The 26,381-nt window shown below is 44.8% G+C and overlaps 1 protein-coding gene across 6 annotated transcripts; it reads left to right on the top strand.

Annotated features, from left to right (window-relative positions):
• The first annotated feature begins 5,341 nt into the window (after positions 1–5,341).
• On the top strand, positions 5,342–25,708 carry LOC121554333 (E3 ubiquitin-protein ligase pellino homolog 1). Of its 6 annotated transcripts, none has more exons than XM_041867853.2 (8): positions 5,342–5,725; positions 12,005–12,047; positions 14,380–14,580; positions 15,986–16,115; positions 16,385–16,486; positions 17,193–17,441; positions 21,571–21,768; positions 24,937–25,708. In XM_041867853.2, the coding sequence occupies exons 3-8, from the start codon at positions 14,408–14,410 to the stop codon at positions 25,537–25,539; spliced, it is 1,455 nt and encodes a 484-aa protein (XP_041723787.1). In that variant the 5' UTR covers positions 5,342–5,725; positions 12,005–12,047; positions 14,380–14,407; the 3' UTR covers positions 25,540–25,708. The 6 variants fall into 6 exon arrangements, with proteins under 6 accessions (XP_041723787.1, XP_041723786.1, XP_041723784.1 ...); XM_041867852.2 differs by having other exon boundaries at positions 16,376–16,486; positions 21,580–21,768; XM_041867850.2 differs by having other exon boundaries at positions 16,376–16,486.
• The last annotated feature ends 673 nt before the right edge of the window (positions 25,709–26,381 follow it).

Genomic DNA, 26,381 nt, shown 5'->3' with positions numbered 1-26,381 from the left:
CGCCCTCATCACTCTCCGCCACATGGCCTTAAACTGCACCATTTTGTTTCTCTCCGTCGTCCCACACACTTTCAACATTTAGATAATAAACCATTTTACCTTTCCATTGTGTTAATGATTGGTTTATTTCCAGATTTTAAGTATGCGTTTTTTCAAGATGATTGATGAGAAAAGTATTGTGCAACCCATCGGGGATCTCAATGCACCCTCATATGCCATGTCTTGAAATATACAGAGAGATGGATTAAAACTAAATTTACATTGTAATACTTCACTCATGGATTGCGTCCTACCTGACCGGTCGCTCCTACCAAGTGGCGTGGCGAGAAGCTGTCTCCGCACCACGTGCTCACACCACTGGTGTCCCCCAGGGCTCAGTTCTAGGCCCTCTCCTATTCTTGCTATACACCAAGTCACTTGGCTCTGTCATATCCTCACATGGCCTCTCCTATCATTGCTACGCAGACGACACACAACTAATCTTCTCCTTTCCCCCTTCTGATAACCAGGTGGCGAATCGCATCTCTGCATGTCTGGCAGACATATCAGTGTGGATGACGGATCACCACCTCAAGCTGAACCTTGGCAAGACGAAGCTGCTCTTCCTCCCGGGGAAGGACTGCCCGTTCCATGATCTCGCCATCACTGTTGACAACTCCGTTGTGTCCTCCTCCCAGAGTGCGAAGAGCCTTGGCGTGACCCTGGACAACACCCTGTCGTTCTCCGCTAACATCAAGGTGGTGACCCGATCCTGTAGGTTCATGCTCTACAACATTCGGAGAGTACGACCCTGCCTTACACAGGAAGCGGCACAGGTCCTAATCCAGGCACTTGTCATCTCCCGTCTGGATTACTGCAACTCGCTGTTGGCTGGGCTCCCTGCCTGTGCCATTAAACCCCTACAACTCATCCAGAATGCCGCAGCCCGTCTGGTGTTCAACCTTCCCAAGTTCTCTCACGTCACCCCGCTCCTCCGCACACTCCACTGGCTTCCAGTTGAAGCTCGCATCTGCTACAAGACCATGGTGCTTGCCTACGGAGCTGTGAGGGGAACGGCACCTCCGTACCTTCAGGCTCTGATCAGTCCCTACACCCAAACGAGGGCATTGCGTTCATCCACCTCTGGCCTGCTGGCCCCCCTACCTCTGCGGAAGCACAGTTCCCGCTCAGCCCAGTCAAAACTGTTCGCTGCTCTGGCACCCCAATGGTGGAACAAGCTCCCTCACGACGCCAGGACAGCGGAGTCACTCACCACCTTCCGGAGACACTTGAAACCCCACCTCTTTAAGGAATACCTGGGATAGGATAAAGTAATCCTTCTACCCCCCTTACCCCCCAAAAAAAAAAAAAAAAAAAACATTGTAAAGTGGTTATCCCACTGGCTATAAGGTGAATGCACCAATTTGTAAGTCGCTCTGGATAAGAGCGTCTGCTAAATGACGTAAATGTAAAAATGTAAATGACAGCCAACTTTCTAACTACACCCATAACTTTTTGGACTTTCCGTTAACTTTAATTTTGTTAGTTAAGTTCCAACATTCCCTCCATGTGCCAATATCAGTCTTGGTTCCAATAGTTTTTTTATTTTTATAAGAGATTGACAGTTGTATAGGCTCTCTGCAAGGTTTTGTATATCTTACCTATCATATGAATATCATTTTCTGACTCAATAGAATTCCTTCTGATACCCAAAATATATATTTTTTAAATTTCTTGATATGAAACTTTTAAGTGCCTCAGAAAGTATTCATACCCCTTGGCTTATTCCACATTTTGTTTTATTACAGCCTGAATTCAAAATTGATTTAAATATATATTTTTCTCACCCATTTACACACGAGTATGTGGACAACTACAAATACCTAGGTGTCTGGTTAGACTGTAAACTCTCCTTCCAGACTCACATTAAGCATCTCCAATCCAAAGTTAAATCTAGAATCGGCTTCCTATTTCGCAACAAAGCCTCCTTCACTCATGCTGCCAAACATGCCCTCGTAAAACTGACTATCCTACCGATCCTTGACTTTGGCGATGTCATTTACGAAATAGCCTCCAACACTCTACTCAGCAAATTGGATGTAGTCTATCACAGTGCCATCCGTTTTGTCACCAAAGCCCCATATACTACCCACCACTGTGACCTGTACGCTCTTGTTGGCTGGTCCTCACTACATATTCGTCGCCAAACCCACTGGCTCCAGGCCATCTATAAATCACAGCTAGGCAAATCTCTGCCTTATCTTAGCTCATTGGTCACCATAGCCACACCCACCCGTAGTATGCGCTCCAGCAGGTATATCTCACTGGTCATCCCCAAAGCCAACACCTCCTTTGGCCGCCATTCCTTCCAGTTCTCTGCTGCCAATGACTGGAACGAGCTGCAAAAATCTCTGAAGCTGGAGACTCTTATCTCCCTCACTAACTTTAAGCATCAGTTGTCAGAGCACCTTACCGATCACTGCACCTGTACACAGCCCTTCTGAAATTAGCCCACTCAACTACCTCATCCCCATATTGTTATTTATTTTGCTCATTTGCACCCCAGTATCTCTATTTGCACATCATCTCTTGCACATCTATCATTCCAGTGTTAATACTAATTGTAATTATTTTGCACTATGGCCTATTTATTGCCTTACCTCCATAACTTGCTACATTTGCACACACTTTATATATATGTTCTGTGGTATTTTTGACTTTATGTTTTGTTTTACCCCATATGTAACTCTGTGTTGTTGTTTTTATCGCACTGCTTTGCTTTATCTTGGCCAGGTCGCAGTTGTAAATGAGAACTTGTTCTCAACTGGCTTACCTGGTTAAATAAAGGTGAAATAAATAAAAAGTAATAAAAAGTCTCAAGAAGGCCAGTTTTATTGCTTCTTTAATCAGCACAACAGTTTTCAGTTGTACCAACATAATTGCAAAAGGGTTTTCTAATGATCAATTAGCCTTTTAAAATGATAAACTTGGATTAGCAAACACAACGTGCCATTGGAACACAGGACTGATGGTTGCTGATAATGGGCCTCTGTAAGCCTATGTAGATATCCCATAAAAAATATGCAGTTTCCAGCTACTATAGCCATTTACAACATTAATAATGTCTACACTGTATTTCTGATCAATTCGATGTTATTTTAAAGGACAAAAAAAATGCTTTTCTTTCGAAAACAAGGACATTTCTAAGTGACCCCAAAATGTTGAACGGTAGTGTATATATTAATAATAATACTTTTAGAATTTTCGTTTTTGGACATAAAAGACTGTAAAATCACTAGGAATTCACCTCAAAATGGTTTTAATTTAGGACATCTATTCTTAAGTATTTCCACTCATAAATAGAGAGATGTGATCGTGTACCAATGTAATCAAGGTTTAAAATGATTAGATTTTAGTCAAATACAATATCTGTTTGGGATTTTTGCGTCAATTTGCAAAGTACATATGATTTATACTTATGCTCCGGCCCCCTGACCATCCACTCAAGAAAAAATTGTCCAGTGGCTGAATCTAACAACAACAACGGCCCTCCCCGCCACTATTTTTGGTAAACAGCTGAGGGATGGGGTTGAAGAAATTGTTTGTAAGGGGGGCCGCGCTACAGAAGGCTATATAGATCCACCAATAGGGGACTAGTAAAGGCCCAGTGCACTACTTTTGTGAGAAATAAAACATTTCAGGGGGTGATGCAGCACCCTCAGCACCCCTACTTCCCGCGGCTATGTACCCGGGACATCTCACGTGCTGGTAATCAGGTCCCTCTTGAGCCGAGTCCTAGGCCCAAAAATAAAAGGAAATTAGAGGTCAGTAGGAGTTGCCAAGTTTTACTGAGGGGCCAATTTAGCCAGGGGCTCTTTTAGCGAAAGGCCAGGCTCTCCCAGTCTCCTGCTGGATGATGCTCGTGACACCTTCGAATGGGTCCTTGCTATCCGGAATCCTTGGGACGTCCATACCCCATTGGAGTTTAAATTTAAAATGGTTAATGTAAGAGTTAAGGTAAGGGTTAGGGTTAGGTAAGGGTTATGGTTATGGTTATGGTTAAGGTTAGGGTAAGGGTAGGGGTTAAGGTAAGGGTTAGGGTTTAGGGTGGGGGCGTCCCCACGTAGCACTAACCCCTTCGAATGTCAGTGGCCCTATAATAAAAGTTTATTATAACAGCCAATTAACAAAAAAAAGCATTATGGGGTGTTTGTATTACATAATTTGCCCTTATTGAATGCTACAGAAGCTATGTAACGTTTTTATTAGGCTAACTCAAATCATTACCCTACATGCAAATGTTTTTTATATTCGCAATCGGCGTTCCAGTTCATCCCAAAGGTGTTCGATGGGGTTGAGGTCAGGGCACTGTGCAGGCCAGTCAAGTTCTTCCACACCGATCTCGACAAACCATTTCTGTATGGACCTCGCTTTGTGCAAGGGGGCATTGTCATGCTGAAACAGGAAAGGGCCTTCCCCAAACTGTTGCCACAAAGTTGGAAGCACAGAGTCATCTAGAATGTCATTTTATGCTGTAGTGTTAAGATTTCCCTTCACTGGAACTAAGGGGCCTAGCCCGAACCATGAAAAACAGCCCCAGACCATTATTTATCCTCCACCAAACTTTACAGTTGGCACAATGCATTTGGTCAGGTAGCGTTCTCCTGGCATCTGCCAAACCCAGATTCGTCCGTCGGCCTGCCAGATGGTGAAGCGTGATTCATCACTCAAATGACCATGTTTCCACTCCAATGACGGCAAGCTTTACACCACTCCATCCAACACTTGGCATTGCGCATGGTGATCTTAGGCTTGTGTGCAGCTGCTCTGCCATAGAAACCCATTTCATGAAGCTCCAGACAAACACATTGCTTCCAGAGGCAGTTTGGAACTCTGTAGTGAGTGTTGCAACCGAGGACAGACGATTTTTACATGCTAAGCGCTTCAACACTCTACAGTCCCGTTCTGTGATCTGAGCCATTGTTGCACCTATAAGTTTCCATTTCACAATAACAGCACTTACAGTTGACCGGGGTAGCTCTAGCAGGGCAGAAATTTGGCTATCTGACTTGTTGGAAAGTAGACTTTTGGCCATGTAGTGTATTTTCTGTTATTCTGTTTTTAACAAGTCAACAACTTGCTCTTTCTTCAATTTTACAGCCTCTATTATCACATCTCCCTAGAATATAGAGCTGGAGATGTTTCTTTAAAAAAAAGACATGATCATTCACACAGAATAATCTACACACTGCCTTGGCAACTGTACCTTCCTGAACAGCGCCTCTTTACAGTAACCCACCAACTGTACTGTACAAGCATCATGCGCATGGGCAGGGATCAGCAGGTAGGTGGAGCCAGCCCATTGTGCGAATCTTACGCAAGAATCGCGGAATCCTGATCAACCGCAGAGAGGCAATAATGTGGGCGATGGTGTATCCGTGTGACTCCTGTGTTTTTTCCAAGGTAGAGTGCTAAAGAGAGATGGGCGTGACAACGGGCTGTCTGGACCACGAATAGTTTCCGAGAGGAAAGAGCATCTCGCAGTCTCCACTGTACCCGATGACAAAGGAGAGGCAATGCCGACTGTCCGGCCGACTGTCCGGTCCAATGGTTGTTCCATCCAACATACCTTCGCAAGTGGTGTTTTAACAACGGCATGACGCCCGATATTGAGCCCGCACGGGGATTGACACAATCCAAAAGGGAATAAAAAATCAAACGGACCTCCTTCGGCACACATTAGCGGGTATTTATTTATTAATTTGCCAACCTGTTCAATTAGGCTACTGTCCATCAATGTGTGTTTTGGTGCTGAAGTGGGTTGACAATTGGCCTGTCTTATGTCTTTTATTTTCTTACATTCATGATAGGAGATAGGATAGGCTATTCTGTTGTCTGTGCGTGTGTGCTTGCGTGCTTGGTGATGTCTTATATTGTAGGATTTATTGTCTGTGCAGTGGATTCCCTCGTGTACTTCTCTGCCTCACAGACTGCTGTGCTACGGAGTAGAGAAACGTTAAACAAATAAGCAATTATTACAATGGGTAGGCTATTAACAAAAACACTAACCTCAGGAGGCCTAAAGATATTGTGATTACCAGCCCATCATAATCACTTTCCACCATAACATGTAATTTTTTAATATAGCCAATAGATTTTTCCTGCGATGGTTCTTTCAGCAAGCCAACATTAAACAAGGTTTTAATAGCTGCAATATGTATATCCAACTGAAATGTGATCTTCCATGCTTTTACGGCTATGATTATTATGAGCAAAATGACAAGTCCTTGTTAACAGTATGAAAAAAAAAATTATGCACTCACTAACTGTAAGTCGCTCTGGATAAGAGCGTCTGCTAAATGACTAAAATGAAAATGTGAATGTTAACATTACTGCGACTCCTTGGATAAAGCGATCATAGGCGTCCGTCGTGAGTATAACAGAGGGAGACGCAATCCTCTGCAATCTGGCCCCTGAAGGCACAGAGCAGAACCAGCCATGATCATGTTCTCAGTGCTCAAGTCAGTGTGTAGCCTAGTTGGTTTACATTACATATCAAAATATGTTTCGCTTAGCCTTATTGCATAGCTGAAGGACTCTGAGCATAGCCTATTTATTCTGGTTAGGTGTTTGGCAAACTATGTTATTTGGGGAGGCCTGCTTGATGAGAAAACAAAATCCTATACGCATGATGATAATGGGGACCAAGATGGCTCATAACTCCCTCATACTTTGGAGTACAAGTACACATTGTGTAACCTAGAAGTGTATAAATATTATTGACACACAAAAAAATATATATACTTTTTAAAGATAAAATAAGCTGTATAGATAGGTACGTCTTACTATAAACTTAAAAGATAAACAAAGGTCCCAGTCTAATAAATCTGTGTTAATTTGCCATATAGTGTATTATGTGCACAGTATAACACACACGCAAACAAACACACACACACACCCACTCTCACACACACACACACACACACACACAAATCAAATCCAATGTTATTGGTCGCGTACACATATTTTGCAGATGTTATCGCGGGTGTAGTGAAATGCTTTGGTTCCTAGCTCCAACAGTGCAGTAATAGCCTACCGAACAATACAAAATAATACAAAGAAAGGAATTAAGAAATATAAAAATATTAGAACGAGCAATGTCAGAGTCTGGAATATAAATATATGTAGATGATGGTGTGTATACAGTAGACATTATGGACAGACACACACACACACACCACACACAAACACACACACACACACACACCACACACACACCAACACACACACACACAGCCTACACACAAACAACAGGTTTGGAGCATCTCATTCTCAATTTGTGTGTTCCATAACCAGTCTCCTATTCCCCATCATGGACTGTAGTCTTGCTGTGGTCTTGCTGTGCTTGTTAAAGAGGCCTTGCTGTTCTCCTCCTGTGTTCTCGCTAGAGCCTACTGGGAATCTGTCTGTTTTGTTTACAGTGAGGGAAAAAAGTATTTGATCCCCTGCTGATTTTGTACGTTTGCCCACTGACAAAGACATGATCAGTCTATCATTTTAATGGTAGGTTTATTTGAACAGTGAGAGACAGAATAACAACAACAAAATCCAGAAAAACGCATGTCAAAAATGTTATAGATTGATTTGCATTTTAATGAGGGAAATAAGTATTTGACCCCTCTGCAAAACATGACTTAGTACTTGGTAGCAAAACCCTTGTTGGCATAACAGAGGTCAGACGTTTCTTGTAGTTGGCCACCAGGTTTGCACACATCTTAGGAGGGATTTTGTCCCACACCTCTTTGCAGATCTTCTCCAAGTCATTAAGGTTTTGAGGCTGACGTTTGGCAACTCGAACCTTCAGCTCCCTCCACAGATTTCTATGGGATTAAGGTCTGGAGACTGGCTAGGCCACTCCAGGACCTTAATGTGCTTCTTCTTGAGCCACTCCTTTGTTGCCTTGGCCGTGTGTTTTGGGTCATTGTCATGCTGGAATACCCATCCACGACCCATTTTCAATGCCCTGGCTGAGGGAAGGAGGTTCTCACCCAAGATTTGATGCGGTGAAGTTGTCCTGTCCCCTTAGCAGAAAAACACCCCCAAAGCATAATGTTTCCACCTCCATGTTTGACGGTGGGGATGGTGTTCTTGGGGTCATAGGCAGCATTCCTCCTCCTCCAAACACGGCGAGTTGAGTTGATGCCAAAGAGCTCGATTTTGGTCTCATCTGACCACAACACTTTCACCCAGTTCTCCTCTGAATCATTCAGATGTTCATTGGCAAACTTCAGACGGGCCTGTATATGTGCTTTCTTGAGCAGGGGGACCTTGCATACGCTGCAGGATTTCAGTCCTTCACGGCATAGTGTGTTACCAATTGTTTTCTTGGTGACTATGGTCCCAGCTGCCTTGAGATCATTGACAAGATCCTCCCGTGTAGTTCTGATTCGTCACCGTTCTCATGATCATTGCAACTCCACGAGGTGAGATCTTGCATGGAGCCCCATGCCGAGGGAGATTGATAGTTCTGTTGTGTTTCTTCCATTTGCGAATAATCGCACCAACTGTTGTCACCTTCTCACCAAGCTGCTTGGCGATGGTCTTGTAGCCCATTCCAGCCTTGTGTAGGTCTACAATCTTGTCCCTGACATCCTTGGAGAGCTCTTTGGTCTTGGCCATGGTGGAGAGTTTGGATTCTGATTGATTGATTGCTTCTGTGGACAGGTGTCTTTTATACAGGTAACAAACTGAGATTAGGAGCACTCCCTTTAAGAGTGTGCTCCTAATCTCAGCTCGTTACCTGTATAAAAGACACCTGGGAGCCAGAAATCTTTCTGATTTAGAGGGGGTCAAATACTTATTTCCCTCATTAAAATGCAAATCAATTTATAACATTTTTGACATGCGTTTTTTCTGGATTTTGTTGTTGTTATTCTGTCTCTCACTGTTCAAATAAACCTACCATTAAAATGATAGACTGATCATTTCTTTGTCAGTGGGCAAACGTACAAAATCAGCAGGGGATCAAATACTTTTTTCCCTCACTGTATCTTTTTCCCACCCCAGTTTCCTCCTCCTTTTCTTCCTCTTCCCCCTATAGGGTAAATACACAACTTCATTAATACTGTTTACAACTTCAAAGAGTAAATACAGACAATCATAATGAGTAAGTTCCTCGCACTTAAACAGAATCCCATTCAAAATGCGTGCTTCACAGTCTTGTTAAATAGACTAGTGTCTACAGTCGCACAGATGAATCCTGCTTGACTGATGTTTACTCATACAGGCAGTCCGCTAGCTGGTTGTCTGCTGTGACACTGGGGAGAAAGAGAGAGCGAGAGAGAGAGGGAGGGAGGGAGGGAGGGAGGGAGGGAGGGAGGGAGGGAGGGAGGGAGGGAGGGAGGGACAGTGAGAATGAGTGACGGGGGAGAGAGGAGAGAGGTATAGTGAGAGGGTGAGAAATAGAGAGAGAGAAAGAGGAAAGGAGAAAAAGAGAGAGAGAGAGAGAGAGAGAGAGAGAGAGAGAGAGAGAGAGAGAGAGAGAGAGAGAGATGGTGAGTCAGAGTGTGTGTGGTACAGGGCGAGAGGTGATGAGGTAGCAGAGCGGCCCACCTGTGTGTCTTCTTGTAAAGCCAGAGGGGTCAAGCAGGTAGGTGGCGGTGGCAATAACACAGAGAGATTACATAAAAACGTATACTTACCGGCAAAATACTATGAAGTCTTAAAGGGATCCTTAGGCCAAGTGTAGGCCGAACCCATTTGAAACATTGAGATATTTGTATATTAACCCGGCATTTTAACTATTGAGATATGAACCCATTTGAACCTGACAAAGAGTAGTCTCAGTAAAGGAAAAGAACGTCCTCAACTCTGAATCTTCTTAAAGTAAAAAGGGTGCTTGGAACCAAAAATCGATGACCAAAAAATTTAAATAACACCTGACAGAGACCCCAATGTGACTCTGGGGGAATACAATGTGTTGTCACTGAACAAGTGGCTCTGGATAAGAGCGTCTGCTAAATTATGTAAATGTTAATGTAAACAAGGGCCCCTTTCCGAGAACATACAGATAAAACTTGGACTAAGATGTAGTATGGGATGGATGGTTGAACCTGGTAATGGATTATGTTGTGGTTGTCGTCTCAGAGTTTGACTAAGCACTCTATTGAGCCTGTGTGTCAGCTTGATGTGAAATTAGGATTTCTTTACTCAGAATATTTGTCTCCTAGTGTAGAACATTGTTTGAGTGATTTTCCCAACCTGATTAAGGTGGAACCCTCTTGAAGTTTGTTGGAAAGCAAGAGAACACACGCACACACGTCTCTGAGGTGGTAATGTTGTTCCCTCTTCACTAAAGGCATCATAGCACCCACTGCACAGCACCGGCCGGTCACAGACATTCTCAGTCCGGCCCATTAGTACACAACACCAGTACTATCAGGCTTTGTGTCTGCTTCGATAACAGGTGACACCTTGGCCACCATAGACCATGACTGACCGTTGAATGGCAATCAATGCAATAACGCTGGTTGTGCCGACAGTGTAGTATGTCCTTATGTACCTGTGCATACTGTGTAGGCTAGATAGCCTCTATCAGCTAGCATTGGACATGGACTGGAATCGAGGTGGTGGTATGAATTTAAACATGCCGGTACAGTAGATTTACGGTAAATCTCAGTTTATCTCATGCCAAACATCTTGCTTTTCTTAGCAAGGTGCTAAATCTAAGTCCCTCATTGCCATGTTTTTGTCGTATTGCATACCAAGATAACATGTTGGAGATGGTATCACAGATACCATGACAGTACGGTCATTTGCAGCACAAATGTATTCACAGTGATATCCAGCATCAGGGAGATGCTGTCACTAGGCAATAACCTGGAATTCACTGCAGTACACTCTTAGAAGAAAAGGTGCTATCTAGAACCAAAAAGGGTTATTCGGCTGTCCCCCTAGGAGAACCCGTTGAATAACCCCTTTTAGTTCCAGGTAGAACTCTTTTGGTTTCAGGTAGAACCCTTTTGGTTTTTCCTATGGGGCAAGCCGCAGAACCCTTTTTTCTAAGAATGTAGTAATAACCCTACTACAAGCAATGATAGTGGCACTATTGTGCAAACAGTAGCACCACTGCTACGAATGTTAAACCACATACCATAACTGAACGGAAATTGTCACCTCTATAATCTTATACTACTGATATGATAGTGGCTCCATTTCTCCAGATATGGTAGAAAATAAAAAATACATGTAAAAAATGTCTGGAAAGGAGTCAAATGTGATCAATGTTGTCAGGAATTCATAATTTATTCCTGAGATCATTTCCTGGTGTGTATATTTAGCTCTCTGTTCATTTGTTACTGGATGGAGATGGAAGAGCTTCACCCCTCCATTTCACTCCTCTCTCATTTTCCCTTCTCTCTCTCTCTCTCTCTCTCTCTCTCTCTCTCTCTCTCTCTCTCTCTCTCTCTCTCTCTCTCTCTCTCTCTCTCTCTCTCTCTCTCTCTCTCTCTCTCTCTCTCTCTCTCACCCACACACACTCACCCTTCCCCTGCAGTAGGAGGAGAGAGAATTGTGGGTGAATTGTGGTGAAGAAGAGGGAGGGAGGGAGACATTTAGAGAGCCAGAAGAGGGGGAGTTAAGGTTGAAGGATGTTCTTAATAAAACCAACCAAAGAGAATATAATAAACGTTAGATAACGTTGTGATCCCCTGTGTAATAACTGCAATGGAAACCGTGAAACATGTCGCTATGTTCTCCTTTGTGTCTGTTGACCTGTGTATTATCAGTGGTTGTTATTCCTTTCTAGTCCCTATAGCTACCACCCCCACCATCCCAGTCTTTTACAATGGACTGCATTTCTCTCTTTCTCTCTCTCTCTATTATTCCCTTTCCCTTTGTCTTCCTTTGTCACACAGCTTTTCTTTGTTTCTCTCCCCCCCTCTGTCTCTTTCTCTCATAACCCCCTCCCACCCTCTACCTCTCTCCCTCTCCCTCTCTCTATGTCTCTCTCTCTCTCCACTCCCAGGTTGTGGCGGTGGGTTGATTAGAAAGTGCGTGGCAGAGAACAGGTAATCCATCACCCTGCCGAACCCCCTGCACCGGCGAGCATGCGCACACACGCTGTCTCACGCGCACACGCCCCCCACACACCGTAAACTGTGTCCCCTCTCTCAGTCCCGTCGTCTGTCTGCCTCCATCCCTCCTATTCACATTGTCCATCTCTGGTTTCCCATTTTTTCCCATCATGCTTTATGTCTGTCTGTGCTTGTACACGTCAGTGCAAGGTATCTTGTGTCTCTACCTCTGTCTCTCTTCACCTCTCTCCCAATCCTCCTCATCCATCCATCCAGCCATCCACCCATGTCGCCATGGTTTTTCTATTTCAGTCTCATCCTCCTCTCCCTATTCAACCCCTCCCCTCCCTCTTTCTTTCACTCCCTTTCTACCTCCCCTGTGTCCGTTCTCTCTCTCCATCCCCCTCCTCTAACACTCCATCTCCCAGACATAGCAATGGAGAGCCGTAATGAAATGGCAACCGCCTGCCTAAATCTGCTCTCTGTCATCCATCATCTCATTACGAGGGGATGTTCACTGTGTTGGCCTCCGATTAGACGTGTTTATATTGAATAAAGTCTAATGTTCACGTCGTGATGCAATTGACAACTCGCCGGAACAGCTGTGGTCCCCATGCTCTTTGTCTGGTCTGGCCGTTCATTTTGAGGGATGGGGCTTTGAGGTTTGAATGCACAAACTCAAGATTATATAGGATATCAGACACATAGAAATAGAATGGGAATGTCAGTTCTAGTAAATCTAATTCTATGATCAGACATAATTTGTACTTCTGGGGGAAGAGAACATATAGCAGAGTTGGAATTCCAGTCTGTTTATAACCATAACATTATGCTTTTTGTTGTGGTGTAGGTATGCCATATTCATGATTCATAAATAGTCAACAAGGCATTGGTCTATTATGGCTGGCTGTGTGATGTCACTGGCTTCATTGGATTTGTGGTGTAGGTGGTCTCGCCCACTTTTGATCAATAATAGGGTATTTATAATCAACATTGGCATAGAACCTCTGTTCGCCTCATTGCCAACACAGATAGGGAATGTAGAGATTTGTTTTACTTGTGCTCATTTGCAAATGGCAAAGGATCTAAATGTAAATATTGTGAGTCATTTTACTGTATATGTACACCCACTTGTTTGAGGATGTAATCATCTTTCCTTTATTCATAATTCATGTAATATGATGCTTGTTTCTGTAAAGCGCCACTAAAATGTAACCCTGTGGTATTATACAATTGCATTAGACTATCATAAAAATGTATTTTTAGTCCAATTCTTTTAATGCCAAGTGCTTGTTTTAATTTGACAGTGCCCCCAATCAAACCATTGAAATGCCACAACCAGCCAGGCAGCCATAAACCTTTAGTAAAAAATGAAAACCAATCATGTCAAACCCAGGGAAAGGTTGCAGCTCTCACAGGGTTTGTTAAGAATCTCGGACACGACAGAACGTCGATTGATGGTTATCTGGTTGTTAACTTTAAAAGCTTTGGGAAACATGTTCTCTTGTTTTGAGTGGTTCTTGGCCCTACAAAGGACTATAGTAACACTTGCCAATGGCCATTGAACTTGAGTTCATTTAACAATGGTAGGATATGTCAGACAGAGACACAATGCGGTACAAGCTGAGGCTGTAGATTTAGGCGTTTAACTGCCTGTGTGAAAATGGTTGGCTCAGTTGTACCCATCTAGTCCTATTAGTTTTGCCTGTCGTGCACACACACACACAGGCTTGCACGCACACACACACACACACACACTCTCTAAATGCACCAAGTCAGCAAAGAAGAGAGAATACTTCTGTTTTGTCACATAATGCAGAATGACAATTAGGCTTCCAAGTATAGTGACAGCATCATGACGACTGTCTGAGTCGGACCACAAATGCTGCGTCTTTGTTGAGGGCCACATTACATTGATTACGCCTATATTTCATTTGTTAGCTATTTTAGATGCAGGGGGCTTGATCCAGTAATTATCAAACACAAATGGATGCTAAGATGAATTTAGTTGTTTTTCTGACTTGACAAGCTGTCATGTCATAGAGGGTACTTTGCATGATTAGGAATAACTGACATTTCCCTTCATGCCAGTGATTTGAAATGAATAGAGACTTTTCATGACATTGTCCCCATTCAAAAGAGGGCAGGGGGGAAAGAAGTTTACAGGTCATGTATATTTGAATATTGAACTCTTTGATATGCTGATGAGCCTACAGCTGTATCCTTTTCTTGGTTGACTGATTGTCTTGAATGTCTCTTATATCTCTTTCTGTCTCTCTCGCTCTCCCCCTCCCCCTTCTCCCTCTCCCCCTTCTCTCCCTCCCAGCTGTGAGCCCACGTTGTGGCCGGTGGGCATGGTTTTGGAGGGTAGCTCGGAGGCCCTGTGTCCCCCGCCCTCACTGGAGCTGCGTCCGTCCTGCAACAAAAGCCAGCCCTTGCCACCCCTGGGCTCATGCTCCACGCCCCACGACGGACTCTTCCCCGGAGACAAGGAGCCCGTCAAGTACGGGGAGCTCATCGTCTTAGGGTGGGTTACCTGTCCCTCTGGTGTGTGTGGTGGAGAGGTAGGGGGTGGGTGGGGGTTGTGTGTGCGTGTTTGCTTATGTGTCTTCAACAGTGGTTAATACGTACAACAGTTGGCCATACCATTCATCCCATCTCGTGTTATAAACACCATGCCCTTAAGAAACCTTCTTTATATGGGCTTTTAAGTCTCAGTGGTTGTGTGTACACTCTTAAGCAATCTAATGTACCTTAAACAAGGCTTTTCTCCTTGTCAGTTAGAAGAAACCCCCCTTCCTACCTTCTTTACGAAGCCAGAAAGACTAGCCCTTGCATCTCCTAGACACACATAGTAGCTATCTTTCTTTCCGTTTCAGCTGCTCGTAAAAAAGAGCTGATTTGACTCCCTTACAAAGATGCCATTCAGACACAGAGTCTTGCGGCAGAATAGGCAAATTACACCCTTAACTGCCACCAGTGAGAGAAGAGAGAGAGAGAGAGAGAGAGAGAGAGAGAGAGAGAGAGAGAGAGAGAGAGAGAGAGAGAGAGAGAGAGAGAGATGGAGAGAGAGAGAGATGGAGAGAGAGAGGGAGAGAGAGAGAGAGAGAGAGAGAGAGAGAGAGAGAGAGAGAGAGAGAGAGAGAGAGAGAGAGAGAGAGAGGGAGAGACAGAGACAGAGAGAGAGAGAGAGAGAGACAGAGAGAGAGAGAGAGAGAGAGAGGGAGAGAGAGAGAGAGAGAGAGAGAGAGAGGGAGACAGAGAGAGAGAGGGAGGGAGAGAGAGAGAGAGAGGGAGAGGAGAGAGAGAGAGAGAGAGAGAGAGAGAGAGAGAGAGAGAGAGAGAGAGAGCGAGAGAGACAGAGAGAGAGAGAGAGAGAGAGAGAGAGAGAGAGAGAGAGAGAGAATATTCAGACAGTCATCTCAGTCGTGTCCATACATGTACTCAGAGAGACAGATATATCTTACTCACTGCTTACACCATTGATTCATACAGTGATGGATTGTGATTATTATGGATTATGAGAAAGGCTTAATTTTCAATGGATTTTATTAAGAGGGAGTGTATTGCCAGCTGCAGACATTTTATGAGCCCTATCCAATCATGACATGGGCAGGTAATAGAACACAGACAGACTAACCCATATAAGGAATATTCCCCTCAGAACCAAATTATGTTTTATTGAGATTCAAGCAATTTGGTCCAGTTTTAAAGGAATACTTCACCCCAAAGTTTGTCACGTGTTCATACCTATAAGGTAGTCTAAAGTTGTAGTCTAAAGAGTTCACATTCAAACTAATTTGTTGTGTAGATCCAACTATATGTATTAGGATAATACATGCAAGCCTCAATCCCAACTGAATGGGAAAGATAGGCTCCAACTAATACAAATGTATATTTGTGTTTTATATTATGGCCCATACTGTACTCAGGCACAATGGTTCCTTGGTCATTGGGGATAAGGGGCGAAGGAGAAGTCGCCTGGCCCTCTACAAGAGACCCAAAGCCAACGGGGTCAAACCTGACGTCATCCACAATGTCTCCACCCCTCTGGTGTCAAAGGTGAGAGGTCACATTAGATTTAGACAGTCTTTCACAGTATTAAACACTATTGAATAACTCTATAAATGTTTACTCATTAACTCTATAAATGTTTATGAATGCAGGAATGAATAGTACATACTGGATGTACAACTACGTTTATATAAACGCTTACCACATATGGTACTAATACATTTTCAAGCAGGCAAAACTTTTGGGATGCCCTTTCCTGAGTAGCTGGCTATATGACCTGCTTCCTGTGTATGTGTTCCTGTGTTCTGCATCGACAGGCCCTCAGCAACAAAAGCCAGCACAGCATCTCCTACACCCTGTCCAGGAGTCACTCGGTCATCGTAGAGTACACCCATGACACCAACACAGATATGTTTCAGGTGAGTCATCTTTTACATTACCTACACATGACATGCCAAGTCAGCCGGAGCCCCAACACTTCAGCACAACAATGACCTAGAAACTAAGAACAGAGTATGTGCATCCAAAATGACATTTCCTATTTAGTGCTCTACATATGACCAGGGCCCATAGGGATTTGGCACACACACAGTCAGAATAGGAGAGAAGAGAAGAGATGGTTTATTTCCTGTGTGTTAGATAGCAGACTCCCCCTCTCCTCTCCTTTCAGACAGCAACAGACTGCTCTAGCTATCTATCTCTCATCCCAGTGTTGAATGTGGAGTCCAAACTCCTGCAGACAGAATGGATCTGAGGTGCTGCTGGCTCCAGGGCTGTGAGGCTCCAGGGCTACAGTCCCATCTGTTCATCTGTCTGCTCTCTCTCCAACCAGGGGCTGTGATGAGGCTGCCATTCCTGGCAGCCTGGGAGGAAACAAAACTTGTTTATTGGTATGTTGTGGGCATTTGTCCACAACGCTCCAGACGATATCCTGACTTCAGTGGGATTTAAATGGAATTGAGTCTTTCTACCTTCCTCCTCCCCAAATACATATTTCCACTCATATATTATATTATATTCTGTTCTATTCTATTCTACTCCACACGATTCTACTCAATTCTACTGTACTTTATTCTATTAACCATGAGTCTCCCCCTATCTCCTATGTCCTACCTCTCGCTACAGATTGGGCGTTCTACAGAGAGCATGATTGACTTTGTGGTGACGGACACAGCGGGCAGCAGCACCAGTGGTGGTGGCGGTGGGTGGCAGGTCCAGGGGGCGGCGGGCGAAGGGGGCGGAGGAGGAGGGGGGCAGTCGGCCCAGAGCACGATCTCCCGCTACGCGTGCCGCATAATGTGCGAGCGCAGCGCTCCTTACACGGCCCGCATCTACGCCGCCGGCTTTGACTCCTCCAAAAACATCTTCCTGGGGGTGAGTTGCGGTGATGACCACAGTGTGAGGGACAGCATTGGCAACACCCCGATGATGTCGTCATGGTGATGAGCGTCACCATGTGTGATATACTGTAGAGATTGATTGAAGTCAGGGAGGAAATGGTGGTGTGGTGGTGTAGGACTTGTTAGTGGGTGTGTGAATGTTCGACATGTGGCCTGCTTCTTGGGCAATGTTTTTTCTAGGTGTATATTCATACACAAATTAGCCTTTTGTACTGGACAAACAAATTAGTAATCTCTTGTCCCCATCCTATGCGCACACACACAGAGACACACACACACTCCTCTGGTGCGTCTTCTTCGCATTAGTGTTATGGCCTCTCATTGGCTGGTTGGCCCAGCGCCCAGCCACAAAAACAGCCCAGGCCGCACTTTGTTTAGAGATTAGATCATCTATGGTAAATATCAGTAGACACACGTACGGGACGGCCGCATTTGTTTTCAGGCTCTGAGGGCCACGGCTCTTTTAATGGATTGAATTTATGACAGCATTGTTAGATTCTATACACAGACACATTCGCACAAACTGCAGAGAAATGGGAATTATGGGAATCAAGGAGCCGTGATTAAATTGATATGTGTGCAGTGAAGGGAAAAGTACTCAATTGTCATACTTGAGTAAAAGTAAAAATTCCTTAATAGAAAATGAGTCAAGTAAAAGTGAAAGTCAACCAGTAAAATAATACTTGAGTAAAAGTCTAAAAGTATCTGGTTTTAAATGTACTTAAGTACAGTGGTGTAAAAAGTACTAAATTGTCATACATGAATAAAAGTAAAAAGTAAAAGTAAATGCTATACATAAAATTCCTTATATTGAGAAAACCAGACGGCACAATTTTCTTAATTTTAAGGACAGCCAGGGGCACACACCAACACTCAGACATCATTACAAACGCAGTATTTGTGTTTAGTGAGTCTGCCAGATCAGAGGCAGTAGGGATGACAACCCGTTATATTGATAGGTGTGTGAATTGGTCAATATTGCTGTCCTTCCTGAGCATTCGAAATGTAACAAGTACTTTTGAGTGTCAGGGAAAATGTTTGGGAGTAAAAAGGTACATATCTTCTTTAGGAATATAGTGGAGTAAAAAGTAGTAAAAAATATAAATAGTAAAGTACAGATACCCCAATAAACTACTTACTGTATGTGGGTGATGTGTGTGTTAGGGTTGGGAATTGCCAGGGACCTCACTATACAATAGTATCACAATACTTAGTGCCGATACGATATGTATTGTGATGCTCACGATTTTCACGATTCTATATACAGTGAGGGAAAAAAGTATTTGATCCCCTGCTGATTTTGTATGTTTGCCCACTGACAAAGAAATGATCAGTCTATAATTTTAATGGTAGGTTTATTTGAACAGTGAGAGACAGAATAACAACAACAAAATCCAGAAAAACGCATGTCAAAAATGTTATAAATTGATTTGCATTTTAATGAGGGAAATAAGTATTTGACCCCTCTCAATCAGAAAGATTTCTGGCTCCCAGGTGTCTTTTATACAGGTAACGAGCTGAGATTAGTAGCACACTCTTAAAGGGAGTGCTCCTAATCTCAGCTTGTTACCTGTATAAAAGACACCTGTCCACAGAAGCAATCAATCAATCAGATTCCAAACTCTCCACCATGGCCAAGACCAAAGAGCTCTCCAAGGATGTCAGGGACAAGATTGTAGACCTACACAAGGCTGGAATGGGCTACAAGACCATCGCCAAGCAGCTTGGTGAGAAGGTGACAACAGTTGGTGCGATTACTCGCAAATGGAAGAAACACAAAAGACTTGTCAATCTCCCTCGGCCTGGGGCTCCATGCAAGATCTCACCTCGTGGAGTTGCAATGATCATGAGAACGGTGAGGAATCAGCCCAGAACTACACGGGAGGATCTTGTCAATGATCTCAAGGCAGCTGGGACCATAGTCACCAAGAAAACAATTGGTAACACACTACGCCGTGAAAGACTGAAATCCTGCAGCGCCTGCAAGGTCCCCCTGCTTAAGAAAGCACATATACAGGGCCGTCTGAAGTTTGCCAATGAACATCTGAATGATATGAAGGAAAAATACTGGAGTTGTGTTGCCGGTACAGCCAATTAGTGCAAAAATAATATTGCGATATTGTCAAAACGATACGATACACTATATCGTTAAAAATAATATCCCGATACGTAACTGTATCGATTCTTTTCAGCCGGCAAACACTTCTGTCTGTATCTGTGTGTGTGTGTGTGTGCTTGCCCGCGCTTGTGCATGGGAGTGTGAGTGTTTGTTTGCTGAAAACCACTCCAATCAGCAAACACAACAATAGACTGCCGTAAAATCACAGTGCAGTGGTCCAGTGCAGTGAAGGAGAGGGGGGTTGCTTGCGTTTTATCCATTCTGGCAGAGGCACTCAGTTCCACCTTCTCCCTTCCTTCCCCCATCCCCCTCGCCCATACAGGGAATGAGTTATCGAAGGGGTTCTGCGAGATGAACTTGGAGTGTAAATGGAGAGAGAGAGAGAGTTGGCAGGGGAGCGATGGGAGGGAGTGGGGGGGGTGAAGGGAGAGCGTGAGGGAGGGAGTGTCATTGTGGAAGATATTGGAGGCAGGAGTCCAGCTGTACTCATCTCCATCGATGGGAGTCGGCCCCAGGGTCCGAGTCAGACACACTGTACTGCCACACCGCCAGTCTGCCACTGACCTCCACTAGCATTTGATTATGAGGGGCAGGAAGGGCGGCCATATTGGATTGGATTAAAGAAGGTTGTAATGTTTTTGAAACGATTGACCGGTCAATGTGTGTCGTGTGCCAACAGTGATCAATGGCAATGACAGGATAGTTCATATACCATACGCCGGTATGATATACTTATATATGCTTTAGTGAATATCACACAAGAAAGAAGCGTTTATTCTGAAAATGGTTTTGTTGACTACAGATATACAACAAAATGATGGCATTGATGTCAATTATAGCATGACATCACATGCAACCTTGTGACACTAAAAGACAAACGAATAGGACAATGTGACCACGTCGTGACATCATCATGACATAACATCCGGATGACTAACCTAACCCCACCACAGAGACTTGTATAATTCATCTTAGCATCGTAGCATGTGGTCGGTGAGCGGCTATGCAAAAAATACAGGAGAGAAACCTTAGAGCCCTCAATAGCTTAAGAGCTGCTAGCTGCTGTCAATGAAGCGAAGGCTGAATAACCTCAGCACGGCTCCCTCCTCTATAACTGGCACACACACAATGTCCTTGGCAGATAGCGGAGTCAGGCAGGCAGCTCGACCCACTGCTACTGTGGAGGTGGAGAGAGAGAGAGAGAGGGATGGAGAGAGGGAGAGAGAGGGATGGAGAGAGGGAGATAGAGAGAGAGAGAGAGGGATGGGGAGAGGGAGAGAGAGAGAGAGAGAGAGAGAGAGGGGGATGGATGAGAGAGAGAGAGAGAGAGAGAGGGATGGATGGAGAGAGAGAGAGGGATGGAGAGAGGGGGAGAGAGAGAGAGAGAGAGAGAGAGAGAGAGAGAGAGAGAGAGAGAGAGAGAGAGAGAGAGAGAGAGAGAGAGAGAGAGAGAGAGAGAGAGAGAGAGAGAGAGAGAGAGAGAGAGAGAGAGAGAGAGAGAGAGAGAGAGAGGGATGGAGAAAGATAGTTTGTTCAAAATATTAGGACATAAATGTTCTGAAAGGCTTATACAATAACACTGGTTGAATAGCTTGTAGTCATGCCTGCTTTTAATTATATGCCCACTGAAAGAAAATATCATAACACTGCCACTGCAGGGACTGAATGCCCTGCAATGTTTATGTGTGTGTGTGTGCATCTCTGTGTGTTAGTCAGTATAGTAGTCCTACTCTGGTCTAAATATAGCAGTGCAGAAAAGCAATGTTAGCTGTTTATTTTTTCTCTCTCTCACTCTCTCTCTTTCCCCCCACCCTCCCTCCCTCTCTCTCTCTCTCTCTCTCTCTCTCTCTCCCCCACCCATCTCTTTCTCTCTCTTTCTAACTCCTCTTCCTCTCCTTCTACCCCCTTCTCTCTTTTTATCTTTCTCTGCTTTTATCCATCACTATCCCTCACCTTGGCTCTCTGTCTGTCTGTTTGTGTGCGGGTCTCTCAGGAGCGGGCTGCCAAATGGCGAACGTCAGACGGCTTGATGGACGGCCTGACCACCAATGGTGTGCTGGTGATGCACCCGGCGGGGGAGTTTGTGTCGGAGCCAGCGCCGGGAGTGTGGCGGGAGATCTCGGTGTGCGGGAATGTCTTCGCCCTGCGGGAGACGCGCTCTGCCCAGCAGAGGGGAAAATTGGTGAGGGGGGGGGTCATCAGTGGCAAGCCACAGGGGGGAGGAGGATGGGGGAGACATGGGAAATAAAGCCTGATACCTGTCTGGTTATCAGGACTACTGTTATCTCTGGAGGTATCTGAAGGACACTGAGATTAGACTATCCAACTATGAATTATGAGATAATTTATGATATTTTATGAGTAAAATAATTGATAAAGGAAACCTTAAGCCTCAAACCTGTCTCATTATCAAGGCTATCACGTGTGTGTATATGTGTATATATACAGTTGAAGTCGGAAGTTTACATCTTAGCCAAATACATTTAAACTCAGTTTTTCACAATTCCTGACATTTAATCCTAGTAAAAATTCCCTGTCTTCAGTCAGTTAGGATCAGCACTTTATTTTAAGAATGTGAAATGTCAGAATAATAGTAGAGAGAATGATTTATTTCAGCTTTTATTTATTTCATCACATTCCCAGTGGGTCAGACGTTTACATACACTCAATTAGTATTTGGTAGCATTGCCTTTAAATTGTTTAACTTGGGTCAAACGTTTCGGGTAGCCTTCCACAAGCTTCCCACAATAAGTTGGGTGAATTTTGGCCCATTCCTCCAGACAGGGTTGGTGTAACTGAGTCAGTTTTGTAGGCCTCCTTGCTCGCACACGCTTTTTCAGTTCTGCCCACACATTTTCTATAGGATTGAGGTCAGGCCTTTGTGATGGCCACTCCAATACCTTGACTTTGTTGTCCTTAAGCCATTTTTCCACAACTTTGGAAGTATGCTTGGGGTCATTGTCCATTTGGAAGATCCATTTGCGACCAAGCTTTAACTTCCTGACTGATGTCTTGAGATGTTGCGTCAATATATCCACATAATTTTCCTTCCTTCCATAATGCTATCTATTTTGTGAAGTGGCTAGGCCACTCCAGGACCTTAATGTGCTGCTTCTTGAGCCACTCCTTTGTTGCCTTGGCCGTGTGTTTTGGGTCATTGTCATGCTGGAATACCCATCCACGATCCATTTTCAATGCCCTGTCTGAGGGAAGGAGGTTCTCACCCAAGATTTGACGGTACATGGCGCCGTTCCATCGTCCCTTTGATGCGGTGAAGTTGTCCTGTCCCCTTAGCAGAAAAACACCCCCAAAGCATAATGTTTCCAACTTAGTTGGTTATACCTGGAGTACTTCTCCTGTCTTATCCAGTGTCCTGTGTGAATTTAAGTATGCTCTCTCTAATTCTCTCGTTCTCTCTTTCTCTCTGAGAACCTGAGCCCTAGGACCATACGTCAGGACTACCGGGCATGCTGACACCTTGCTGTCCCCAGTCCGCCTGGCCTTGCTGCTATTCCAGTTTCAACTGTTCTGCCTGCGGTTACGAAACCCCTACCTGTCCCAGACCTGCTGTTTTCAACTCTTAATGATCGGCTATGAAAAGCCAACTGAGAGACCTGAGCCCTAGGACCATACGTCGGGACTACCGGCCGTGGTGACTCCTTGCTGTCCCCAGTCCGCCTGGCCTTGCTGCTATTCCAGTTTCAACTGTTCTGCCTGCGGTTATGGAACCCCTACCTGTCCCAGACCTGCTGTTTTCAACTCTTAATGATCGGCTATGAAAAGCCAACTGAGATTTATTCCTGATTATTATTTGACCATGCTTGTCACTTATGAACATTTTTGAACATCTTGGCATGGTTCTGTTATAATCTCCACCCGGCACAGCCAGAAGAGGACTGGCCACCCCTCATAGCCTGGTTCCTCTCTAGGTTTCTTCCTAGGTTTTGGCCTTTCTAGGGAGTTTTTCCTAGCCACCGTGCTTCTACACCTGCATTACTAGCTGTTTGGGGTTTTAGGCTGGGTTTCTGTACAGCACTTCGAGATATTAGCTGATGTACGAAGGGCTATATAAAATAAAATTGATTGATTGATTGGTTTCCACCTCCATGTTTGACGGTGGGGATGGTGTTCTTGAGGTCATAGGCAGCATTCCTCCTCCTCCAAACACGGCGAGTTGAGTTGATGCCAAAGAGCTCGATTTTGGTCTCATCTGACCACAACACTTTCACCCAGTTCTCCTCTGAATCATTCAGATGTTCATTGGCAAACTTCAAACGGCCATGTATATGTGCTTTCTTGAGCAGGGGGACCTTGCGGGCGCTGCAGGATTTCAGTCCTTCACGGCGTAGTGTGTTACCAATTGTTTTCTTGGTGACTATGGTCCCAGCTGCCTTGAGATCATTGACAAGATCCTCCCGTGTAGTTCTGGGCTGATTCCTCACTGTTCTCATGATCATTGCAACTCCACGAGGTGAGATCTTGCATGGAGCCCCAGGCCGAGGGAGATTGACAGTTCTTTTGTGTTTCTTCCATTTGCGAATAATCGCACCAACTGTTGTCACCTTCTCACCAAGCTGCTTGGCGATGGTCTTGTAGCCCATTCCAGCCTTGCGTAGGTCTACAATCTTGTCCCTGACATCCTTGGAGAGCTCTTTGGTCTTGGCCATGGTGGAGAGTTTGGAATCTGATTGATTGATTGCTTCGGTGGACAGGTGTCTTTTATACAGGTAACAAACTGAGATTAGGAGCACTCCCTTTAAGAGTGTGCTCCTAATCTCAGCTTGATACCTGTATAAAAGACACCTGGGAGCCAGAAATCTTTCTGATTGAGAGGGGGTCAAATACTTATTTCCCTCATTAAAATGCAAATCAATTCATAATATTTTTGACATGCGTTTTTCTGGATTTTGTTGTTGTTATTCTGTCTCTCACTGTTCAAATAAACCTACCATTAAAATTATAGACTGATCATTTCTTTGTCAGCGGGCAAACGTACAAAATCAGCAGGGGATCAAATACTTTTTTCCCTCACTGTATATATATATATATATATGTGTGTGTGTGTGTGTGTGTCTAAGGGGTTATATCAAGGACTCCACAGTCAGGCTAAACGTCTGATGAGCTTTAGAGTTTCCCAACTGGGTGTGAATTAATTAATGATATTTTGTGAATCGATCGTTAGCATTTGATTCAATTCATGATGGTATGCGACAGGGTAGGATGATCACAGTGCCATCAAGTGTTCGTAGGGAAGGGAAACAGAAAGAAAAAGTTAAAAGGCACAGAAAAAGGAAACAATGTATGCAAATAGTTATAGTTTGACAGTTACAGTATTGTCTGTACCCTCCAGGTGGAGAACGAGTCCAATACCCTGCAGGATGGCTCTCTGATTGACCTGTGCGGTGCCACCCTCCTGTGGCGTACCCCGTCGGGCCTGCGCCGCACCCCCACCCTAAAGCAGCTGGAGTCCCTCCGCCAGGAGCTGAATGCCGCCCGGCCCCAGTGCCCTGTGGGTTTCAACACCCTGGCCTTCCCCAGCCTGGCCCAGCGAGAGATTGTGGACAAGAAGCAGCCCTGGGTCTACGTCAACTGTGGTCACGTGCACGGCTACCACAACTGGGGCTACCGGAAAGACAAGGGCCACAACGTGGGCCCCGGGGGGACGGCTCCGGCGAGTACCGGGGAGAGGGAGTGCCCCATGTGCCGGTGCGTGGGTCCCTACGTGCCCCTGTGGCTTGGCTGCGAGGGCGGGCTGTACCTGGACGCAGGGCCACCGACGCACGCCTTCTGCCCCTGCGGCCACGTGTGCTCGGAAAAAACAGTGGCGGGCTGGAGCCAGATCCCGCTGCCGCACGGAACGCACGCCTTCCACGCCGCATGCCCCTTCTGCGGCACCTGGCTGACAGGTGAGCAGGGCCACATCAAACTCATCTTTCAGGGGCCCGTAGACTGAGGCTGGAGCTGAGGGGCAGAGATAGGGGGCAGGGTGGAGGGAAGGTGGACTGGGGAAATGATGATGGACTGAACTAAAGACAAGAGGCAAACGTGATGGAAGAAGATGAAGCATAAATGGCATTTGAGTTGTATTTGGGGAAGATGTAAATAAAAGGTGTTGAAATGAATACGTGACTGGTGTTTGGTGATCTTTGGAATACTGATCGTAGGTAAAAAGCGTGAAGTCATCCAATGGATAGTTTCATCATTAGATGTGATTTCAATATTAGAAAATGTGAAATTCATGGTGAACTGGCTATTGTTTCAGTTAATCCAGATGAATCAGATCTAATGATAAAACCATCCATCGTATGATTGTGTTTACAGATCTAAAACAAGTGATGGGTTTTGAGCACTTGATTCCCCATTGTCTCAATGTTAGAGCTAGATCTGCTGTTTCTATTCTGGTGATTGACTCATTAGATCGGATTCATCTTATTTCCTACACCAGGTCTAACCAAAAACAGCTAATTGATGACGTGATTGCCATCCACTTGAGGAAACCTATTCAGTGAGGTTTGATTTGAACCTTCGTCAGGGTCCATCTCTCTCTTTGTCTCTCTCTCTTTCTGTACGGTCTCCCCTGAGGAGCGTCTGGTACCCTGCTCCCAGTCTGCAGCGCCGCCACCAACGCTATAAATAACTCACTCAAGGTCACCAGCGCCCCACCACGGGGCCACGACAGGAGAAGAAGAGAGGGAGGGATGGAGGGAGAGAGAGAGGAGGAAGGACAATGTGTCAGTTTAGTCATGAGTCCACATACTGTAGGTCAGGTCAATGACCACATCACACTCTCAAAAT

The sequence above is a fragment of the Coregonus clupeaformis genome, unplaced genomic scaffold (assembly GCF_020615455.1).
Source record: "Coregonus clupeaformis isolate EN_2021a unplaced genomic scaffold, ASM2061545v1 scaf0687, whole genome shotgun sequence".
NCBI classification, from domain to species: Eukaryota; Metazoa; Chordata; class Actinopteri; order Salmoniformes; family Salmonidae; genus Coregonus; species Coregonus clupeaformis.
The sequence above is the reverse complement of the archived record's forward strand: the minus strand, read 5'-3'. Positions and strand labels throughout refer to the sequence as shown.

What these genes read in the sequence shown, in the direction of transcription:
- LOC121554333 (XM_041867851.2), top strand. Translation starts at nt 14,408, where the DNA reads ATGGTTTTGGAGGGTAGCTCGGAGGCCCTGTGTCCCCCGCCCTCACTG. An exon ending in CCAACACAGATATGTTTCAG is followed by an intron (nt 16,487 to 17,192) that starts GTGAGTCATCTT and finishes CTCTCGCTACAG; the next exon opens with ATTGGGCGTTCTACAGAGAG. An exon ending in CCCAGCAGAGGGGAAAATTG is followed by an intron (nt 21,769 to 24,936) that starts GTGAGGGGGGGG and finishes TGTACCCTCCAG; the next exon opens with GTGGAGAACGAGTCCAATAC.